The sequence below is a fragment of the Manis pentadactyla genome, chromosome 5 (assembly GCF_030020395.1).
Source record: "Manis pentadactyla isolate mManPen7 chromosome 5, mManPen7.hap1, whole genome shotgun sequence".
NCBI classification, from domain to species: domain Eukaryota; kingdom Metazoa; phylum Chordata; class Mammalia; order Pholidota; family Manidae; genus Manis; species Manis pentadactyla.
This window is the reverse complement of record NC_080023.1, coordinates 45,402,248-45,423,918: the sequence shown is the minus strand read 5'-3', so window position 1 is coordinate 45,423,918 and position 21,671 is coordinate 45,402,248. Positions and strand designations below refer to the sequence as shown.

The 21,671-nt window shown below is 34.0% G+C and overlaps 1 protein-coding gene across 1 annotated transcript in view; it reads right to left on the bottom strand.

Moving 5' to 3' along the window:
- SRP72 (signal recognition particle 72) overlaps positions 1-21,671 on the bottom strand; it is a 30,851-nt gene that overhangs the window by 7,063 nt on the left and 2,117 nt on the right. Inside the window, exons 2-17 of the mRNA XM_036895170.2 lie at positions 21,379-21,499; positions 19,916-20,039; positions 18,621-18,764; positions 18,424-18,535; positions 16,865-16,896; positions 15,612-15,736; positions 15,469-15,526; positions 12,859-12,990; positions 12,027-12,155; positions 11,172-11,244; positions 9,544-9,608; positions 8,050-8,145; positions 7,109-7,212; positions 6,898-6,975; positions 5,945-6,082; positions 3,590-3,627 (exon numbers count right to left, since the gene is read on the bottom strand). Coding sequence (XP_036751065.2) covers positions 3,590-3,627; positions 5,945-6,082; positions 6,898-6,975; positions 7,109-7,212; positions 8,050-8,145; positions 9,544-9,608; positions 11,172-11,244; positions 12,027-12,155; positions 12,859-12,990; positions 15,469-15,526; positions 15,612-15,736; positions 16,865-16,896; positions 18,424-18,535; positions 18,621-18,764; positions 19,916-20,039; positions 21,379-21,499 — 1,569 coding nt within the window. The remainder of the gene's footprint in view (positions 1-3,589; positions 3,628-5,944; positions 6,083-6,897; positions 6,976-7,108; positions 7,213-8,049; positions 8,146-9,543; positions 9,609-11,171; positions 11,245-12,026; positions 12,156-12,858; positions 12,991-15,468; positions 15,527-15,611; positions 15,737-16,864; positions 16,897-18,423; positions 18,536-18,620; positions 18,765-19,915; positions 20,040-21,378; positions 21,500-21,671) is intronic.

Sequence of the window (21,671 nt, the reverse complement as noted above, 5' to 3'; positions counted from 1 at the left end):
AAGACAATTTGGTACTGGCATAAGAACAGAACAACAGACCAATGGAACAGACTAGAGAGTCCAGATATAAACCCAAGTATATAAGGTCAATTCATATATGATAAAGGAGCCATGGACATACAATGGGGAAATGATAGCCTCTTCAGCAACTGGTGTTGGCAAAACTGGACAGCTAGCTACATGCAAGAGAATGAAACTAGATTACTGTCTAACCCCATACACAAAAGTAAACTCAAAATGGATCAAAGACCTGAATGTAAATCATGAAACCATAAAACTCTTAGAAGACAACATAGGCAAAAATCTCCTGAATATAAACATGAGCAACATTTTGCTGAACGCATCTCTTCAGGCAAGGGAAACAAAAGCAAAAATGAACACATAGGACTATATCAAGCTAAAAAGTTTCTGTATGGCAAAGGACACCGTCAGCAGAACAAAAAGCACCCTACTGTATGGGAGAATATATTTGTAAATGACATATCTGACAAGGGGTTAACATCGAAACTATATAAAGAATTCACACACACCAACAACCCAAAAGCAAATAACCCAATTAAAAATGGGTGGAGAATATGAACACACAATTCCCCAAGGAAGAAATTCAGATGGTCAACAGGCACATGAAAAGATGCTCCACATCACTAATCATTAGGCAAATGCAAATTAAAACCACAATGAGATATCACCTCACACCAGTTAGGATGGCCAGCATCAAAAAGACTAAGAACAACAAATGCTTGTGAGGATGTGGAGAAAGGGGAACCCTCCTACACTGCTGGTGGGAATGTAAGCTAGTTCAACCATGTGGAAAGCAATATGGGGGTCCCTCATAAAACTAAAAATAGAAATACCATTTGATGAGAGAATTCCACAAAGGAATTTACATAAAGAATACAAGTTCTCAGATTCAAAAAGACATATGCACTCCTATGTTTACTGCAGCAGTATTTACAATAGCCAAGATATGGAAGCAACCTAAGTGTCCATGATTTGATGAATAGATAAAGATGTGGTACATATACACAATGGAATAATACTCAGCCATAAGGAGAAAACAGATCCTATCATTTGCAACAACATGGATGGATCTAGAGGGTATTATGCTTAGTGAAATAAGCCACGAGGAGAAGGACAAGTACCAAATAATTTCCCTCATTTGTGGAGTATAACAATGAAGCAAAACTGAAGGAACAAAACAGCAGCAGACTCACAGAGTCCAAGAAGGGACTAGAGTTTACCAAGGGGTAAGGGTAGGGGAGGGCAGGTGGGGAGGGAGGGAGGAGGGGATTGAGGGGTATGATTAGCGCACATGGTGTTGGGGGGGATCATGAAGAAGACAGTAGCACAGAGAAGGCAAATAGTGACTCTGTGGCATCTTACTGCACTGATGGACAGTGACTGCAATGGGGTATGGGAGGGGACTCAATAATATGGGTGAATGTAGCAACCACATTGTTTTTTCATGTGAAACCTTCATAAGAGTGTATATCAAAAATACTTTAATAAAAAAAAATGAAATAAATTTATCTGATGTAAAATTTTAATTGTATTATCTAGCAGGGAAAAAGACCTTATTTCTAAGCATGACACAAAGTTCAGAAGTCACAAAGGAAAAGATTTAATTTCACTGCATTGAAGACACATTTAAAAGAAATAGCAAAATGAAAAGATATTTGCATTTTATACAACAGTGGGTTGATATTAATATAGAATGAGGTCTTGATAGTCAATAGGTAAATCAAGCAAAGAAAAATGGTCATAGCTTTAATTACGGTAAGGCATGAAAAATAAGTCAATAGTCATGTAAAAGATGCTCAGCCTCTGATTAAAAATGAAAAAGGTAACAAATTCTATCAAACTAATAAATATGAAAAGCAGTAACACCCAGTGTTGCTGAGATAGTGAGACAGATTCAAATGCTCCTAGCAGCAATAAATACTTGTATGGCCTCTGTAGAGAGTAATTTAATTTGGCAGTATCAGTCCAAATTTATTCTTCTAGAAATTTATCATACAGATACCCATAAACTACAGTTGGGTATAAGAGAATTCTCTATGATTCTCAAAGTAGCTAACTATAAGAGAATGATTAAATTATTGTATACCCATCCTACAGAAAACTACAGCCATAAGTTAAACAGTGAAGTACATCTGTATTTAATAATTTGGAAAAATGCCTGCACAATAGTCTAAAGTAGATTTTAACACATTATTCTGGTGACATGTTCATATCTGTACGAACTTTTATTGACTGAGCATGTAAATGTATAATAATGTATGTTCTACATATACAATAGCTAAGAAATTATCTCTGGGAATATGAATTTGGGTAGGGAATTTTCCTTTTTTTTTTGGAATTTTCCATTCTTTATGCCATTTTATAATTATAGAAATCTTACTTGCTTTTATAATGAGCATATATCATCAAGTTTTTAAAAAATGCTCATCTGGAAATCACAAAAAAACAGAAAATGAAGTTAGAGGTTATTGCTACATATAGTTATCAGCATACAGTATTACTAATATACAAAACATAAGTATTTACTGAGTTTTTACGAATTTTGAAGTACTGTGACAAAAGTGAATAGACGTCTAGTGAAAGACAGTGGATTGAATGCAAACATTAGCTTCTGCAGTGTCCCCAAACTTTTAACTACGATACAAACACATTAGAAGGAAGAATAAGAGAAAAGAAATTATCAATAAAATTTTGGAAGCAGGAAAACAGAGAAGTGGTAATAACCTAGCAGACTTGGGAAACCAGAATCCTAACATGATAGTGGGCGAAATCTGGTACCACAAATTTCCTAAAGTTCTGGAACAGGTAGATGGCTCCAGGATAACCTCTGACTAGCTGAAGCCAAGCATGGTTAATTCCACCCACTTTTACCATGGATTAAGAACACAGCCTAAGCCAATCAATGCATGGGATTCTGCTGCTTAATGGTTAGAGGCTGGCCATGCACCTATGTTGGCCCAATCAGATTAATGGGAAGATGCGCCAATTGCACAGAGGCGCACTTTGTCTTGTGGATGTACATGACAAGCCTTGACTGTTTCTAACAAACATTAAATGACTCTAATAGGATTTAGTGTTGTGTACAGCAGAACAGAGTACAACTCCTAGATCAACCTTCCTCTATACTATCATTTTGTAAATAAATTTCTTAGGCCAGTTTGATGAAGTTCTATAGCACCTGTGCCTAAAAGAACTCTAACCTATAAGGGCTTACTATGTGCCAGGCACCTGTAAGAACTTTATATATATAGTACCTCATTTAATCCCATGAGGTATATACTATCATAATTCACTTTATAGATGAAAAACTCAAGGCAGCTATGTCAAGTAACCTGTCAGATTGAAAGATCAATAATTTGAGTTCAGGCAATCAAACTCCAGAGCCACACTCTTCAAGGTAATGAAATTAATGCTAGCTGTAGTCAAAAGTCGATGTCCAAAGATACAAAACGAGAAAACAGTATATTTATGTCCAAAGATTTCTATATAGGGCTAAACTCAAGCTTTTATCTTGTAGAAAGGAACATAAAGATTTAAAAAAAAAAAAAAAAAAAAAAAGCAGCCTTACCCTTTTTCTTCTTCTTCTTCTTCTTCAAATCTCCCTGTCTACAAAAAGAAAAATCATGACCATCATTGTAATAAAATATTTATAGAATATGAAGCATGTACAAAAGAGTAAGATGGGCACTTTATCATAAAGACATTTGAAACTTGACCCCACCTCACCAAAGCTCATAAACTAGCCTGGATATTAAGTCAGGTTAAATTTAATAAACCTTCATACACTGTAGTTTTTGGAAGGTGGTTTAGAAGAGTGGGGTGTAAACTATTTCAACGAAAGAGGTAACTTTTACATTGGTACACGGTAAGTCTATTTAAAAAGGTAAGAAATCTGAACAAGCATGAAAATGTATAGTGTTGTAGCATGTTACTTTAGGCTTAGCAAAACCAGAGAAGAGATAATCAAACTCTTTGCCAGAACATGTATAGGTACAATACATGCAAAGAATATCTCTAGGAGGACATGCAAGTCAAGTAACATTGGTTGTGGTCTTGGGAAGGAGGAGAGCAGATGAGGGTGGTAGGAAGACTTTTTACTCCGCACTTTGTTATCTTTCCAATTTTGAACCTTGTGAGTTTACTGCATATTTTAGGTAAAATCTTTAGTAAGTACACTGGCCACCAAAAAAAAAAAAAAGTGCTGAAAAGGGCATGAGAAATTAAGAAATCAAGAGAACTTCAAAATAATTGCTAAGTACTCTGACAGCTATAAGAGGAATACATAAAACAAATCTCTGTACATAATGATATGTTGATATCCCTCTATGGGAACTATGAAACAGCAAAATAAAAGATGAGAGCGCAACAATTTCTGCCAAATTTCATTCTACCAAGTCATTCAGTTGTGTAAGTTTTCAGGGTACCCTGAAGAACAGATGCAACATAGTGTTTTACTTTAGAACTTCATCCAGACTATGCAAGTCTTCTAAATTGCTTCCCTACAAATCATACTCCACAGCCACAGCTGCCATTTCCCAAAGGTTCTCTGTCATCTCTTCTCTGCCTTCACCCACCCTTGAACTCATCCTCCTTATATTCCATAAGAGTCAACACAACCACCTGCTCCATGAAACCTTTCCTAACCTCCTGCTGTCCCCAGGAAAGACTGATTATTCTCTGTGGTAATCCTCTATGCCCTGCACAATTATAACAAATGTAACCTTTAATTTTACTGTTAATACTGTTCAACTTATGTCCTTCTGCTAGACTTAAGTTCCTTTAAGGACAAGGAACATAATTTATTGTCAACAACATAGTGTGTCTTCAACAGAAACTAAACCTTTGTATCCAAAAGTTAGCATACGAGGCATTAATAATAGCTAATGAAAATACTGTGATGAGATGTAAAAGCTTAGAACTCAATATTCATCTTAACTGTCTAAAGGAAAGAGATAAATGATTAAAGTATTAGAAAAAACTAAATGTTCTTACTAAATACTCAACCCTGTTGTGGAAGAAGAAAAAAAAATACTGAACATACTTAAAACAGGCATTATTTGAAAATCCCCTTAGGCTATGGTTTGAATTTATTTCAATTTGGGGTTTTTGAAATTGGAGTGTGATGAAATGTAAAATGTACAAAGTAAAACTCTGAGACTCCATTTCCTTATTTAAGTTTTTAAAATCTATTATGAGGATAAAATGCTTTTTCACCTAACACAAAATATGAAGCCAATTATATGTTGTTGCTGATACATTTTTTTGTTAGGAAAAAATTTCAAAAGGTATTCAAAAAAGGAGAAAATAGTGACAAAATATGAAAGCCACAAAACTAGGGAAGTGTTGTATCTCTTCCATTCTCTATTCATCCTGAATAAAAAATAGAATCTTAAAATATTTTACTGTAGGCCTCTGCTAACTATATTTTTGAGATGGCAGTACAGGAGAACAAGAATCAGAATCTGACATCCATCCCAAGCTAGATAACCTGTCCTCCAAATCAGCAAAATAGAACGCATCTTCATTTTGGTTTAGAATTGCTAAATGATACAATTACTATATTTACATTAAAAACTTACAGATAAATAGAGTAGGGCACATCCAGCCTATGCATAAAAAGAATAAAATATGTCTACATTTAGAATACGGGAGTATCTCCAAGGCTTAGTAAATGAAAGCAAGCAAGCTGGAAAACAGTAAATACAATATAATCGCACTCCTATAAAAAGCAAGTGTAAGCAAATCCAATGGAAGTATTTCTAAACCACCTCTGTGTGTAAATATATAAAAGATCCTGAAGGATACATGTGAAAGTAACACCAAAGGTTAATCTGAGTCTGGGAAGGAGGAGGGAAAACAAGGACTAAGAGCTAGGCACAACAAAAGAAGGGAAAAGAAACAAAAGAGGACTTAAAAACATTACCCTTGCTCCTTTGGCTGACTATCTCCAGCAACTTTTCCACCCTTCTTCCGGATGTATGTAGCACCAGGAGAATTTTCAAGAGCCTCAACATCTACTTTTAGAGACATACTATCTGACGAGGGCAAGTGTTTACTAAGACTGGGATAAAACAGGAGTTGAGGAACACAACATACGTACATCCATATGTCAGTCAAGAGAAACAGTCTTTCTTTGATGCTTTGATGCTTTGTCAAAAGCAAAAAAAAAAAAACCAAAAAACCACAACTTAAATCTTCTGTAGAATAACAGATCAGTAGGCCTTAAGGTCAATTACGTATCACATACTGAGAAAAGGAGTCATAATCCAATCATCTACTCCTTAACTCAGTGATATACACTTTCAAGGTCGTGGCTAACTAAAAACTCCATTTCAAAGCAACTATCAAGCTTATACACACAGACTTAATCATTACAGAGGTTTTGACTTGTGTTTGCTTAGGAATCACCACACCACCCAGATTTTGGTAACACACCCTGATAGGCATACATGATCCAAACTCGGCCAATCAGGGCACTGAATCCTCTTACCTTCAGTAACTGTTTGAGGTGAGCATGTGATTGAAGACAGTTCGATCAGAATGACTTTTCATAATCATACAACAACTACCCAAATAAAATACACCTTTTCTTTTTTTTTTTTTGCTGCTGGACTTGAACCCAGAGAGATATAAGCGGCATTTTTTTTTAGATATAAGCTTTATTTTTGCTTCTGGATCAAACCAGACCCTAAGTTGGATCTATCACTGTATTTTTTAGTCACATGATTCAGTAAATTCTATTTTTTTCTCTTACTAGTTAGAAAGGGGTCTTGTTTGTTGTGATTTACTACAGAAAAGGCCTTGGTCAAAACAGGTACTGTTAAGAGATCTAGTGTGCTACCTGGGAGCTGTCTGGAGCAACAATTAAAAGGATACGCTTTTGCTTTCTCAGGATCTACAAGTGAGTAGGCAGAAATAAGCTGCGCCAGGGTATGAATATCTTTTGGATTCTGTCTAAAAGAAAAAAGAATAAAGTTATTGAGGAATGTGTAAAACTGGAGAAAAGAACATAAGCAATCGAAATAATCCCCTCATACCAGATAACAGCAATAAAATTTGGATTTCTATATCTTCATTCAGAGCTTACTTCCATAGTTGTTCCAGGTCACTAATTGCCTCCTTCTTCCGCCCATATTTGAGTTTGAAGTTTGCAGCTTCTCTTACCAAGGACAAATGAGCAGGAGATTTGGGCTACAGGTTCAGTAAGGAGAGAAAAAAAGGGTTTAAGCTAATTATCTAGTAAGTCAATGAAATCTAATATTCATTTGACCTTTAAAATAGATGTATCCATTAAAATCTTCATCTTAAGTTTTATAAAATGCATGAAATGACAACAAAATTCAAACACACATGTAGGGAAGAGGGTTGACAGATTAGTGTAAGCAATGACCAATTTATGAATTTGGATTGTCTACAATTAGAAATATCCCTCCATATTCAAATCTTAAAGATGTCACCTCGGTTCTCAAAAATAAATATACAATACTTCCCAGAACACTGATATCCCTCCACACTAATAGTGCTAAAAGTATAAATGCCACCTGTGTTATATATATTTATTTCTAAGTTGGATGTTGCTCATTCAGAGATCCATACTGGAGAAAATGAAGATATTCCAAGTTGGATGGAGACAAGATATACAATTGTTCCATGTATTATCCCATTAATTACTACCATCCACGAGCCAGCTCTCTAGCCATTAAAGATGAGCACTTCTACATGCAACCATGTACTATTCACATTATTTGAGATTACATGCAAGCACACAAAAACACAGAAACACACACAAAGGAAAGAATTCAGAAAACACAGATGAGCCATTTTTCTCATTTTGCAAGTATTTCTTATTTCTAATAACTTTATTTGGATCTGGTATATTTAAAAAATAAATATGACAATTCAATAGTATTTGATTTTTAAAATGGTGACTTGGAATATTTCATTTCTCCTAAATTTCAAGTTTATTACTGCAGCTTTCTATTTTTATGTAAAAGACATGCCCTCATAACAATTTACCCATTTATTTACCTGATGGTTTTGATACCACTGGATAGCTTGTGTGAAGACCTCAATGGCACTATCAATATCTTCTTCATGGCTATACATGGTCACTAATGCGGACACCTACCCAGCCAAAGGTACAAATTAATGGAATGAAATTCCTCCTCTCCCAGAGTAAGATTTTTGAAAATGGAAAACACTGAAGAAATAGCAAATAAAGGTTGCTGGGCTCTTGGCCAGTATCTAATTCATCATAAAAATCACCATTTTTATAAGCATAACTGAAAATACCATGCACAAGTATTTTCCAAATACACAGGTAAGTTATCTATAAAATATAACTTTCCTCTTAAAGCAGTGCCAGTTTAATTTGTTACCAGTGCACAAGATAATTACACAAGTTGAGAATAAGTGCTTAGAAAACTAGTTTATATAATAAGACCTTGCTGAGACATCCAAGTGTGTTATCAGTGAGGTATACTCTAGTGTGACTAAACTCCCATGATAAACTGCAAGTGGCCTGAGCTACATAAAGCCAGTGAAAAGCTTGCCTAGTGTGTTGGAGGGATAGCAAAGAGGCCATGGGGCTGGAATGGAGAGAGAGCAGGAGGAGCAATAGGAGATGAGGACAGAAAGGAAACAAAAATAAATAAACCTGATAAATAAATAAATAAATAAAATAAATAAAATAAATAAATAAATAAATAAAACTGATAAACCACTGGCCAGACTGATCAGAAAACAAAAAAAGAAGACACGAACAACCAGTATCAGGAATAACAGAGGTTCCACAGGTATTAAAAGAATAAGTAGGAAATAAACAAAAACTTCCATGATAATAAATTCAACAACCTAGATAAAGTGGATAAATTCCTTGAAAGGTAGTAAAAGGCAAGATACTAATATTAGAAACATTTTACTTTCAGGCATTTAGAAGGTTTAATTCTAATATAAATTAATCACAGCTTAGTCTCTGAAATAGGAATCTTAAAAGAGAAAGTACTACCATAATATTATAATGCATTTACTGAGTGCCAACTGTAAACAAACTGTTTATAGAGACATGAATAAACCAGTCCCTGTTCAATAAATGCACATACCCAACTACACAATTAGACTCTACTTTGAAATAGATGTTTTCATAGCTATATTAGTGACCTAAACCTGTGAAGCTTAAATAATGAGAGAACTAAAAACTAAATTTGTTGGCCACTATTTCTAACTTGTTTTAACTCAAAGATGTCACACTGAGGAGATTATAAAATAATTTATTATGCCACAAAATTCCCTATGTAGGTCTTATGGCTTTCAGTGATACTATAAAGCCTAAAAAGTACCTGAAACACATTTTGACTAAATAATAAACCAATGCAAAGCAGAGCACAAAATGGAATTAAATGTATAGCAGATAACTTAAATAAATAAGTAGAAATTAAAGTGAATATAAAGAAACATCAAACACACCAATGGACTATAATTTCATTACGTTTCAGTCTTGTAATATTTTAGTTATGAACTCACCATGCCTGGTTTATGCTTTAACCCCTCTATGCTTCTCAGTATTAGACATGCTTTGGATATATTACCTTGAAAAATTAAAAATAAAATGAGCATCACATTGAAGAAAGATAATGAAAAAAAAAACCCAAGAAATTGAAGTCATATTTTGTAACATCTTTAAATACCCAAGCTCTGGGGTCTTCGGGATAATGTCCTCTATTCTTTTTAAAGATAAGGAAATTGAGTTTTAAAGAAACAATATACCTTACTTACGACCACAAAGAAAGTTAGTGGCAGAGCTGCCAGAGTGCCAGAAAAGAAGTCTGCCAACTCCCAGTCTGCTGAGTTCTAGTTCCCCCTTTTCAGACTGTACCCTAAAGGTGGGAGTCCTTCCCCAAAGACCTTGAAATATATGACTATAGATATGAGTGCATTGGCAAATTTCATATGGTGTCAAAATTCTGATTTTTCATTCACTGCAAACCTTAGGAACATAAACCTTTCAAAGTCTTTAAAAATGAAACAAGAATTATGATGGCTTTCTCTCAGTAAATTTATTATGATAAATAATCCATACAAAAATAAACTGAATATTGGATGAGGAAAGAAAATGAAGAGGGCATCAAGAAAAAGAAGAGGTGAGGAAAGGAAAAAGAAATAAGGGAGGAAGGTAAGGAAATGTGAGAACAGAGTAACAGGGAGAACAGCAGTGCTTCTCAAGCTTGTTTTCATTACAACCCACTAAAGAGTCTTCAGATTTTTCCTTCTCTACTTGCAACTCCCCTCCTCTTTACCCATGAAATTTTCATTTCAGCCATCATATCTGTAATTTTTTGTAAATCCCCACCCCACCCCACCTCAAATCTCTCTCTCTCTCTCTCTCTCTCTCTCTCACACACACACACACTCACACACATAGAGAATGCACAGTCTACACCAGAGCTGTCGAATAGAACTTTCTGTGGTGATGAACAATTTAACCACATGTGGCTACTGAGCTTCTGAAATGTGCCCAGCACAAATTAAGAACTGAATTACTTCAATTTAATTTTAATTTAAACTTAAAATAACTACATGTGGCTAGTGGCTACCAAATATGGACAATCCAGCTCTAGATAAACACTCAAGGTTGGTTCAAAATCATGGATGAAAATACTAGTAGTTTTCTGTAAGAGTCAAGAACATCCATTTCTCCTTAAATTTCCTTGCCTCTTCTCCCCCAGAGATATGTGTTGTAAAGGGCAAATGAAGGATAAAAGGCTAAGCTAAGAAATTTTGAAAACTAAGATGCAAATAACCCTTATTTCATGCAAATATTACCAAGTAACAGATACGAACATTTTGCACACGACAAATCCAGGGAATCTGAGTAAGTATGGTCTTTTGGAACACAGGAATCCTTTGCTTCTACTGACTTTCAAGGCATATACTGAAAATCATTCTAACAATTCAGGAGTAACCCAAGAAAAGGTGGACTCACTACTCAATCTGTGTAAACTCACATACCTAGTCTCATGTTTGAAGCAGCATTAATTATGTTTTACCATTATGCAAAAATTCTTAAATCACATAGTCCACAACTACTTCAAAATCATTCCAACAATGTTTCTCTTAAAATGATGTTTTAATCATGATGGAATTATTAATACCTTGGGAAATTTTTAGCTGTGCCATGGTCAACTTAGTATCAGCTGCATTTTCTGGATGCTGATCTGAAAATTCCTGAAATGTTTTTAGTTAGAGGGGAAAAAAATCACATTTAATTTATACAACTAACCATTCAAATTTTCTCAGCTACATAATATTTTAAATCCAGTTTTAAAACATTAAACTTCTGGGTTCAGGTCAAAATTTTAACTTTGAAAAAATTTTATTCAACACCCACTTCGCTTTGAAATTATGCTCTGAAATTAAGTGCAATAATTTCAGGTTTCCAGAAAGTCACTAGTAGAGAAATAATCATTAAGATTACTACATAATTTTTTTAAAAAGAAAGACACTCAAGTAAATGACACCTCGTTACTGAGAGCCCCTAGGCAACCGTGCCCTCAGGCTGGTCCTAATTTTACCCTGTCCAATTTTCCAATGTTATCTACTCTCAAGAAATTTCAAATAATCCAAGAGTTGAGTCATGTTGACAAAAACCAAGGCAGTTATCATTTATAATTGTAATTGTTTTGGATTGAAACTCACTGGAGAACCATTACTAAAAAAGGAATAAACATGTTTTTCAAACCTAAAACTCTTTAAATCAGGTTAAATTGATCTCCAGATGAAAAGCATTCTTCAGGGTTTAGGGCAAACATTTATTAAGGAAAATTTATATAAAACAAAGCTACAGCCCAAGAATTAACTAAAGTGACACTCTGGAACTTGCCTAGTGGTATATTACCTATTAGTTTTTCCATGAAATTTATAAGCTTGTATTTTATTATAACATAATGAAAATGAACAAGGCTGCATCATTAAAGACACCTCATTAAAAATTCAAGTAATTCCTTTACCTGAAGCAGCTCTATTGCTTTGGTGTGCTGTTTTTCACGGCAGAGCTGGGCAGCTTGGATTAACACAGGCAGGAGATGCTCAGGACTTTGGGACTGCAAAGTGGCAGATATTTTGCGGCACTGTTCTGCCTGGAAGACAGTATTTCCCCCCACACAAAAATAAGCTGGTTAATGAAATTAAACATTAAGTGAATGACAAGAAGAAAAGAATGGGGAAGAGAGGAAGAAATCAGTTGAAACAAAATAGTAAGTGTAGGACTGCCAGGGGTGAGAGAAGTGGTTTTCATTAACTATTTTCAATTATTTTTCCCATAAGAAAGATTTCTATTCACTGAATTTAAGCAGAGTTCTGAAAGCATTTAGGAAAGGACAAGTTCTAAGTTTTACTGCCTCTTACTCTACCACTGAAAACCTTTGCTCTAGAAGAATATGAAATCATAATTAGAATCAATGCACATCAAGAGTTAGAACTGACCTTCTTAATATTTTTAACTTGCTGTGATTATGCACAAACTACAATGAAAGATGGATCTTAAAGCTATAATCATGATAACCATCTTTCTTACTTTAATTCAGAGATTAGAAATATGGTAATGAGAAAATTTATCTCATTACATGTATGGTCTTGTCTTCTTCTTAAAAGTAACGAATTGTACATCTTTACAAAGGGTTGTGCCAAAGGTTTAACAAGTAAAATCTATAATATGTAACATTCTGAAGAATACATGGGTTTAGGACAAAATATAAAAAAATACAAATAGATGGGACTGATGTACCCATTAGGCCTCTTATGCCATACTCCAAAATAGGGGAAAAGAGGTCTGTTACCTACCTGGTTTGTGTACATAGCAAGTAAAGCTTTGTTAAATTCTATAGCTTGCAGTTGTTTCTTGGAAAGCTTAAACTCTACCCCTTCCGCACTGGTTAATTTCACCTTCTTCTTGGAGTCAAAGACATTTTGGTCCTGGCAAAGAAAAGTTCACCCACAATTACCAGTAATCTAAGACTTCAACTCTTTTAATTTTCCAAGGCCTATTCCTCCTTCATTTATTTTGTATAAATGCAACATATGAGCTGGGAAGATACTATATCTACCTGGTTGTGGTGCCTACACTAAGACCCTTATAATGTGTGTCTTGGGTTCTTGGTTTTCTTTTATTTTTCTACTTTCAAATGTTTGTTGTGAGATTTTTAGAGAAAAGTACATAGGGACAGCACAGTGGAAATTAGGACTACAAAGATAACTAAATTTGCAATGAGGAAAGTAACTCATTTCTTTTAAATATTGTCATTATGTAAGCAGAGCATTAAAATTCAGAAATATGTTCACACCTCCTTTGTACTCATTTTTAGTAAAAAAATACAATGCAACAAAGCAACTGTTTTCCCTTTTCTTAAGGGCCTTCTCACCTAGGCAAGCACAAAGAAGCTCAATTTCTGAAATTTTTGTGTAGGGCAAGCAGTGTTATCTGTCTAAAGAAAGTCCTGTTAAGAAACATAGTCACATACCTTTCAAGAAGAAAGATAATTAAATCACATTACATCCTGAAGACAAACTGAGCATCTGAGTGTCCACTACATGTATAAAATTCTAGCTTTATTAAATGATGTATTTATACAAATAAGTGATAACACTGTGTTTTTAAATCAGGTCTTCTACCAGTTTAAAGACTAAAAGAATGCAAAGAAGAAATCTAAAATAAATTACTTTTGAGTGTGAAGCTCAAAACAAATATGAAATTATTTTAAATGTACAGTAAGAAACTGGCTTTCATATAAATCAGTTCTCAAAAAACCATATTTCTAGTTGGTATGCCTACATCACTATTTTAACACTTCAATTCATCACACATGCCACTGCCAGATTTCTCTTAAACTTTGCTATCATGGCACTCATATTAAAAAATTTCATTTTCAAGGCCTCCCATACCTTGATATCATTAAAAATAACCATTTATTTTTTTTAACTAGCCAGCATGTATCTTCTGTTTTCTCGCTTCCCCCAAGTCATAAATATTGTTTCATATGTTCATTTGCCTATGCTGTTGCTTAACCTTTAAACCATATCCCTCCTCCAAAGGTAAGCTCAAATTTGCCAACCAAAGATCTTTTCTTTTACCACATATTGTAATTATAAAGGATACAGACAAGAAATTTAAATATGCATAATTTTTCTCAATGTAAGAATTAGATTCTTTAACTATGTAATGATTAAGACCATGTTTCATATTTCTTTTGCATTACCTATTGCATGAAGCACTACTTTGAATAAAAAAGTCAGAAATAAATGCCTGTTGACTGAAGAAAGATGAGTGTATAATTACATTAAGATTGACATAGTATTTCATACACTCTCCTCCCCACAATTACATATCAGATAAAAAGAATTTGTCCTCACTAGCATTTCAAATCACTCATAACATAGTCAGGTAAATATCGTTGCTGAAATTCAAATGCCAGCATGAATTTTCGGAAACCTAAACCATGCCAATGGCCTGCAACATTCTATAACAATAACCCACACCATTACTCCATGTCTGCGTATTCTCTGAATTTCTGCTATACAGGGAGAGAGGTACCATGAAGGACCAAAAGCACACACTTTCAAGTCAGAGATTGGAATATGAATCCAAGTTGTACTTCTGTGACATTATACAAATCACTTAACTTGTTCAGCTTCAGATTACACTTCTATAAATTGGAGACAAGTACTGCCACCTAAAAGGGTAACTGTAAGGATGAAATAAGACGGCACACGAAAAATGCCATATCATAGCATATAAAGAGAAATCAGAAGTTACTTTTCTTATCTTCTACAGACTTGCATTTCAAATCTGAACTTGAAGTATTTTTCCATTGAAACAATGTTCCAAATGGTGGTTAATTTGACTAGTATTTTTAGGATTGTCTCTCTCTCTCTCTCTCTCTCTCTCTATATATATATATATATATACACATATACTCATAATATTTTACAGTTGGGTTGGGGGGCGGAGCAAAGTGAGAGAGAACCTGCCCATGTCTCTCCTCCCCCACCCCAAAATAGAAACCACTGGAAAGAAAAGTTACACATAAAATTTGCATTTTCAAACTCACTGGATGAAAAAATCATGTGAAAACATGCTTACACTGAAAGTTTTTTTTTTCAAGATTTGGAGTCCAAATAATTTATGCCTCTAACAAACAGAGATCCTCCACATTATTATAAGCTGGGCAAAGGGTAAGATTTTAAAGTCCAGGGTCTGTAACTACAAAATATTTTTATTTCTTGAATATACTCTGTAGAATCATCATCATTCTGAGAGTTAAATAATACTCCCCACTGTGATTTTGCTACAAATATTTTGTCATGGAAAAAAGAACACTTATCCTAGGACAAAGCTGAGGTAATATGCTTTCAGGGTAAAATGTTAAGTATAGGAAAGCCACGGATATTCCATACCTTGTTAATGGTAATGATGTTATTTGCAATCACAGCTAGCAATCCCACATCTGTTGGCCTGTGAACAACAGTCAAAAAGGAACAAACCTTAAAAAAGAAACCTCATACCTTATAAAAGACATTTAATTTTAGTATGCACTTACTTTAGTTTTATTATCTGATTGTAAAGTTGCAAAGCCTCCTCTGTACGACCCTGAAGCTGCATAATATAGGCCATCTGCCCATGAATGATGGCCAGCTCTGTCTGTGGGTCTTCCTCAGTACCATCCTAAGCAGAAGAAGAAGGAACTATTTTCTATAAATTCTCCAAATTGATCCACATATTTACCTAGTAATCCGAACATTTAAAAGATACATAATTCTAAAAAGGACATAGCATGGCAACAAACTTAGGAATACCATTCAAAGATCATTATTACTATCTTAAAATAAATAAATAAATCAGCAAGCAGGTTTAATTATTTTTACAATGATACCACTAAATTCTGGAAACAATTTTCTCATAAAAACATATTTTTTAAATGCTTTTTAATTCTACTATAAGTAAACCAAGTATTAAAAAATTCTAACTATCCCTGTACAAAGAACTTCAAAAGCAGAAACTACTACTGTGGTTAAATCACAAATTACTTCTGTAATTAAACCAGCAGCAATCTTAACTGACACTTCAGATCAATCTATATCCCCTCTGGAAAAGTTGACTGACATACAATGAATGTTCAAAGTTAGGAAGCTGCTCTCTTTTTACGACATCTAGCACTCCTGCGATTTTTCCAATCCCATTATGCCAGTTGTGTATGATAAGCTAATGATAAAACTTAATGAAGGTGTTTCAATGGAATGAAACTTCAATGAAGAAGTTTCAATGGAAACTATGTTGAATGCTCTTAAATATCTGATAAAGGTGAGTTTGTAAACAAAATTACTGTCTAGGTGTGAGCAAAAAACAGTAAAAGACTGGTGGAAAAGCTAACATCTGTAAGGATGCTGTAATGAAACTATTTCACAACTGTCTTTAAGATACTGTGCTTTAAAAAATCAAAACAAAACTGGAAATCACAACTGTTGGTTTATGCGTGGGCTACATAAGAAATACGCGGGGAATTCCTATGAAAAGACCATCCTCAAAGACCTGAGCCCTACATCTAAAACAAGAGAATGAATTTATATTTATGTGAATTTAAAATAAAATGGGTAAGGCATATCATACAAAAATTTTTGTGTCATAATTTCTTACCCTAAGAGACTTCACCAAGTAACTGATCAAAAGGGTTTCTATTGTGATTCCTATTTAATGAATCTATTCCCAAAAGTCAAAAAATACTACAATAAAGCCTCCTACAAATTTGTTAGTTGGAAGTGTAACATTTGGGTTTAACAACAATGGAATACTTACAGAATCTTCTGATAATGAGCAGCGGCAAAGATCTATAAGAAAAAATGGTTTTAAAATTGACATTGCTGGGTAACTTCTATTCCTTTCACCATCTCAAAGAACAAGAACTAAATTCTTGGGTAGATTTCAAGATAATTTTAACAACAAGCAAATTAAAAATTGTTTGCATCCACTATATTATATAAATATTATCAGTCCCTGATTATTCTAGCTCTTTGTTATTCTTTCATTTGTGATCTCTGTTAAAATATTTTTAAAGGTCATTTAAAAAATATAAATGTAATAAATGTTGATTGCAAAAACTATAGAAAAGTATAAAAATAAAGACAATAATCATACCACCCTGAGATAACCACTATTAGCATTTACTTCTTTTAAATGTAAATGCACAGCTGCATTTTAATTAAAAGTGGGATATCCTAAATACTATTTTGAAACCTCCCTTCCCACTCTTAATATCCTGTGGGTATCTTTTTTGTATTAATAAATCCAGATCTACATTATTTTTATTCTTAATGACTGCATGGTAATCTATTTGTAGTTATAGTAAGATTTAGCCAATCCTCTAATAAGACAGAAACTTGTAAGATATTTTTGAATTTTTTCTTAGGAACATCTCTCAATTAGCATTCAAAAGACACACAGGTAAAATGATCCAACTGTTTCCTTAAAAGAAATTTCTAGAAATAAAATTCTGATCAAAGGGTTTGCAAATTTTAAAATCTGCTACACATCAACAAACTGTCCACTGCCAAGCCTTTTTACTCAAACCTGCAATGTATAGATATGCCCTCACATACTACCTATACTGGGTATGGTCAAAAAATTATAATTCTCAAAGATATTTTTCTGCTCGTAGTACTCTAACTTCTGCTCTTGTTTTAACCTTAATCACTTAAAACAGACTCTGCTCCACCTTTTCTCCCCCTGAGCATTTACTATAGTCCCTGTAACACTTTCATAGCTTCCAAGGAAAGTGCATGCAGAAGTCTAAATGTTTTAGGACTTGAGACCAAAGTTAAGTTCTCTAATAAAATTATTTTTCTTAATTAAAAGCTTCAAAGCATGTAACTATTGCATATGGAAACATACTAAATATAATTAAAATGTGCTTGAATAGTGTTAACAGTGTATAAATGTAGTGTATGAATGTGTACACATGCACACACATATGCACACATTATTACTATACTTGAGTACCAGTTTAATAATAATAACCAATATTTACTGAGCACTCATATTATTTGCCATGTACTACTGAAAAGTGCTTGAGATTAACTCAATTTAAATTTAACTTTCATAGTAACTTGTTCAAAAACCTCAAAATTCAAACTTTAAGGTCTGGTGTAGATAAAATTGGACTAATCATCTGAATTAGGGCTTAAACAGACATAGAGGAGAGATATGGTCAAAAAGCAAATAGAAAGGCTAGGTGAACTTTGAGAAATCCTAAATGCACCAATATTTACATTTAAAAACTCAAAAAGGTCAAATGCAATTTCTGGAAAAATTTTGCAAATACACACATTACAATTACATAATTTTAATAAACATCTAACCTTCAGCTTTTTGTAGGATTCTCATTGCCTGGTTCAGCTGGCCTTGTCCTATCAGTGCACATGCAGCATTGTAGCACAGCTCATGTGTGCCTTCTTGGAGGCCCAAGTTCTCCTGCCATGGAGCAAAATAGCAGTCAAACACTAGACAAGAATATTATTTCATGGCTGTATATATATATATATACAGGAATACTTACTGGAACCACTTTTTCCCAGTTGCTTTGAGCAGCAACAACTGCTGAAAGGTTTGTTTTTCTCTCCTCGTCATAATCATCTTGGGAGTTTCGGACGAGATCTCTATATACAGCTAAGCATTCATCATAGCGTTCTAACCGGTACAACTAAAAAGACAAATAACAAACAAATCAGAAGACAAGACAAATGTAGTGTTATGTCTCTAACATCATACAAACTCTTCTTGGAAACACTCTAACCAGGAAACTAATCTAGCATAACATGGGCAATCAACTATTTTTCCCTTTATAATTTTAAAATTAGTTTTGTGTGCAACTAATACTTTTAAAAAGCTACTTGCAACAAATCTCTTCTATTTTGCAAATTTATAGGCATGATTCAGTCAGAAAAGTCATTGTATCTACCTCCTTCCTGAGGTTAGTTAAGTACCTAAGTGGGCTGTGAAAGAAAATCTTTCTATAGAAATCACCCTGTTACCTTAAATCTGAGTTATAATGAAAAAAATTTCCCCTACACCAAAAAATTGCTAAGCTCCAGTAAACAGGAACAAAATTAGATATTAACAAGAGGATTTAATATTTCCCAGAAGTTCACTGCAATGTTCATTTTCTTTTTCCCAGAAACTGGTTATCCATAGGGTAGTATCAATCATACAAAACATAGATACATGATCCATGAACTTGCCCAAATCTTTCTTCAACCCATTTTTATTGTTAAACTCATACTACCCCTTGGGGTCAATATATTCAATACAACATTATTTGCCCTAACCTGACATTTTACAAATCTGTAATATAGCACTTCTGTCCTCTCATCATTAATAGTCCTCCTATAGGCTTAATTATATGTCTCAAAACCCTTTTAGAGTAAAATATTGTCAGGGATTTCATGAACTAGTTGATTTCATCCAAATTCTTATCCATCATGAATTACTTTATTTTAACCTTAGCATACCAGTTGAAAACTAGGAAAGAAATACAATTTCAAAACTGTGTATATTTATAAGTTCATTGGCCTTTATCTTTACAACTATAAAATCGAAATTTCATAGGATAGTTCTTACTTTTCTTAACTTTTTAATCGCCCTGAGAAGGCATTTGTTCATAGAACTCTTATATATGAAGCTGTTTGTATAAAGATCAAGAAGAGGGAGTATGTTCAAACCTCAAGAATTGGTTTGGTGGCCAATTTTGTGGAGTGTCAGGATGGGCTGAGGTTCCTCATCCCTACTCCTTGCTACACTACAGTCATGCTCACTCAGAATAATTGTCAACAGGTATTTTAAAGCAGTAATTACCACTTGTCCATAAAGCTCCTTTAGTTTGTCTGTCTGCTGATTGGCACTTTCTATTGTTTTCAAGGCATTCTCAATTCTGTTCAGCCTGTACTCGCAATATGCCTTCTCAAAGGAAAGAGAGTTACTGAAAAGGAAAGAAACAATATCTGATTATCAACTAACATCACAGAACACCTACTATATGCCCAACACTGCTCTAAGCACTTCATCTATACTGTTATTTAATCCCCATTAACAATAGAAGAGGAAATTGACAGTTAGTGACAGGTCTGAAAATCAGGCGGTAGCCAAAAATACTATCTTTATTTCCCTACCTTCTCTTGCTTTCATGGATATTCTTACTAGAATTAATGGCCTTTTGAAATAAACATTTAAGAATGAAATCATGGATCAGTTAAATAATAGTCTACATACACAATGTTAAAACTGTTTTAAACAGATTATAGAAGTTTTTAAAATCTCATCAAATAGTAAGCCATATAAAGCTGCTTTTTTAATTTGTTCAAGAAGCAATTGATAAGCAAAGTAACTAGAAATCTTAAGATAGCACTCATAACCTAACAAGTGGTAAACACAACTACAAAAACACTACTTACCTACATTGACTCATTCAGCTACATTAACGTGACACCCAAAACTTATTTTGTTTCAACCATAACTCATGATAATTATCAAATTTTTACTTATACAGTAAAATACACATATAAATTCTTATGTCCTCCTTTCTTATACAAAAAGAGGTATACTATATACTGTTCTGCACCTTACAAACTACGATCTCGCTGAAGAATAAATACACTGCAAACTTCATTTCAACACACATTTCTTTTGGAGCTGAGGCCTAACTAGAAAGAAAAATCAAATTACAGTAACAATTTAGAATATAAGTTCATATTTCATGAAATGATATAAATAATTGAAAGAAGATTAACAACAAAATAATCCACTACATATTCTAAATACTGCTAAAGAACTCTGACGCTGAAAGATCTTGGCCTAAAATCACATTCACCTTAGCAATTCTCAAAGTAGGTGGGCAGAGAGGACGACCTACCTACACAGGACTGCCATACCATCCTGGAGACCTCTCTCTACTTATACATCCCTATCCTACATGTTCTGCTTCTATGGCTTTGTTTTCCTAATTCAACTTATGGTGAGTTGTGCTATGTCCTCCAAGAACTCGTTACATTTATGCTCCACATCCCTCCACAGTTTACCTCCTTCTCAGTGGTTCAAGGGAAGACAGGGGTAAAGAAAAGGCTACCTAAGGCAGAAAAGAACAAAGTTACTATTGCTCCTTCCAGTGTCACAAACACTACTGGCAAGCAAAAGAAAAAAGGAAGGGAAGAAAAGATTTTTTTAAAAAAATCACTGAATACTGGAAGAAAAACATGAAAATGGTTATAGCTATGAAGAATGTGTTTCTAGTAACTGCACAAAAAGCCAACTGAATCACTTACTTGGCTAACACTTTGGTGTGAGTATTGATGACATTCAAGGCTTCCTTGAAGCTTCCATTCTGGATAAGGCATACCACTTTACAATGTAGGGCAGTTACATCATCCTTGTTCATCTGCAGTACTAGAGAACAATTTTCAGAACGCAGTTTTTAAATACATTCTCTCTTCACATTTTTACTAAACGTTCCCACCCCTGCCCTCAGGAAGCTACATTTCTAACTTAATTGCAGCAATGATTAGTCAGAATATCAAAAAAAAAAAAAAAAAAGACTGATCTTCCTTTTTAACTTAAG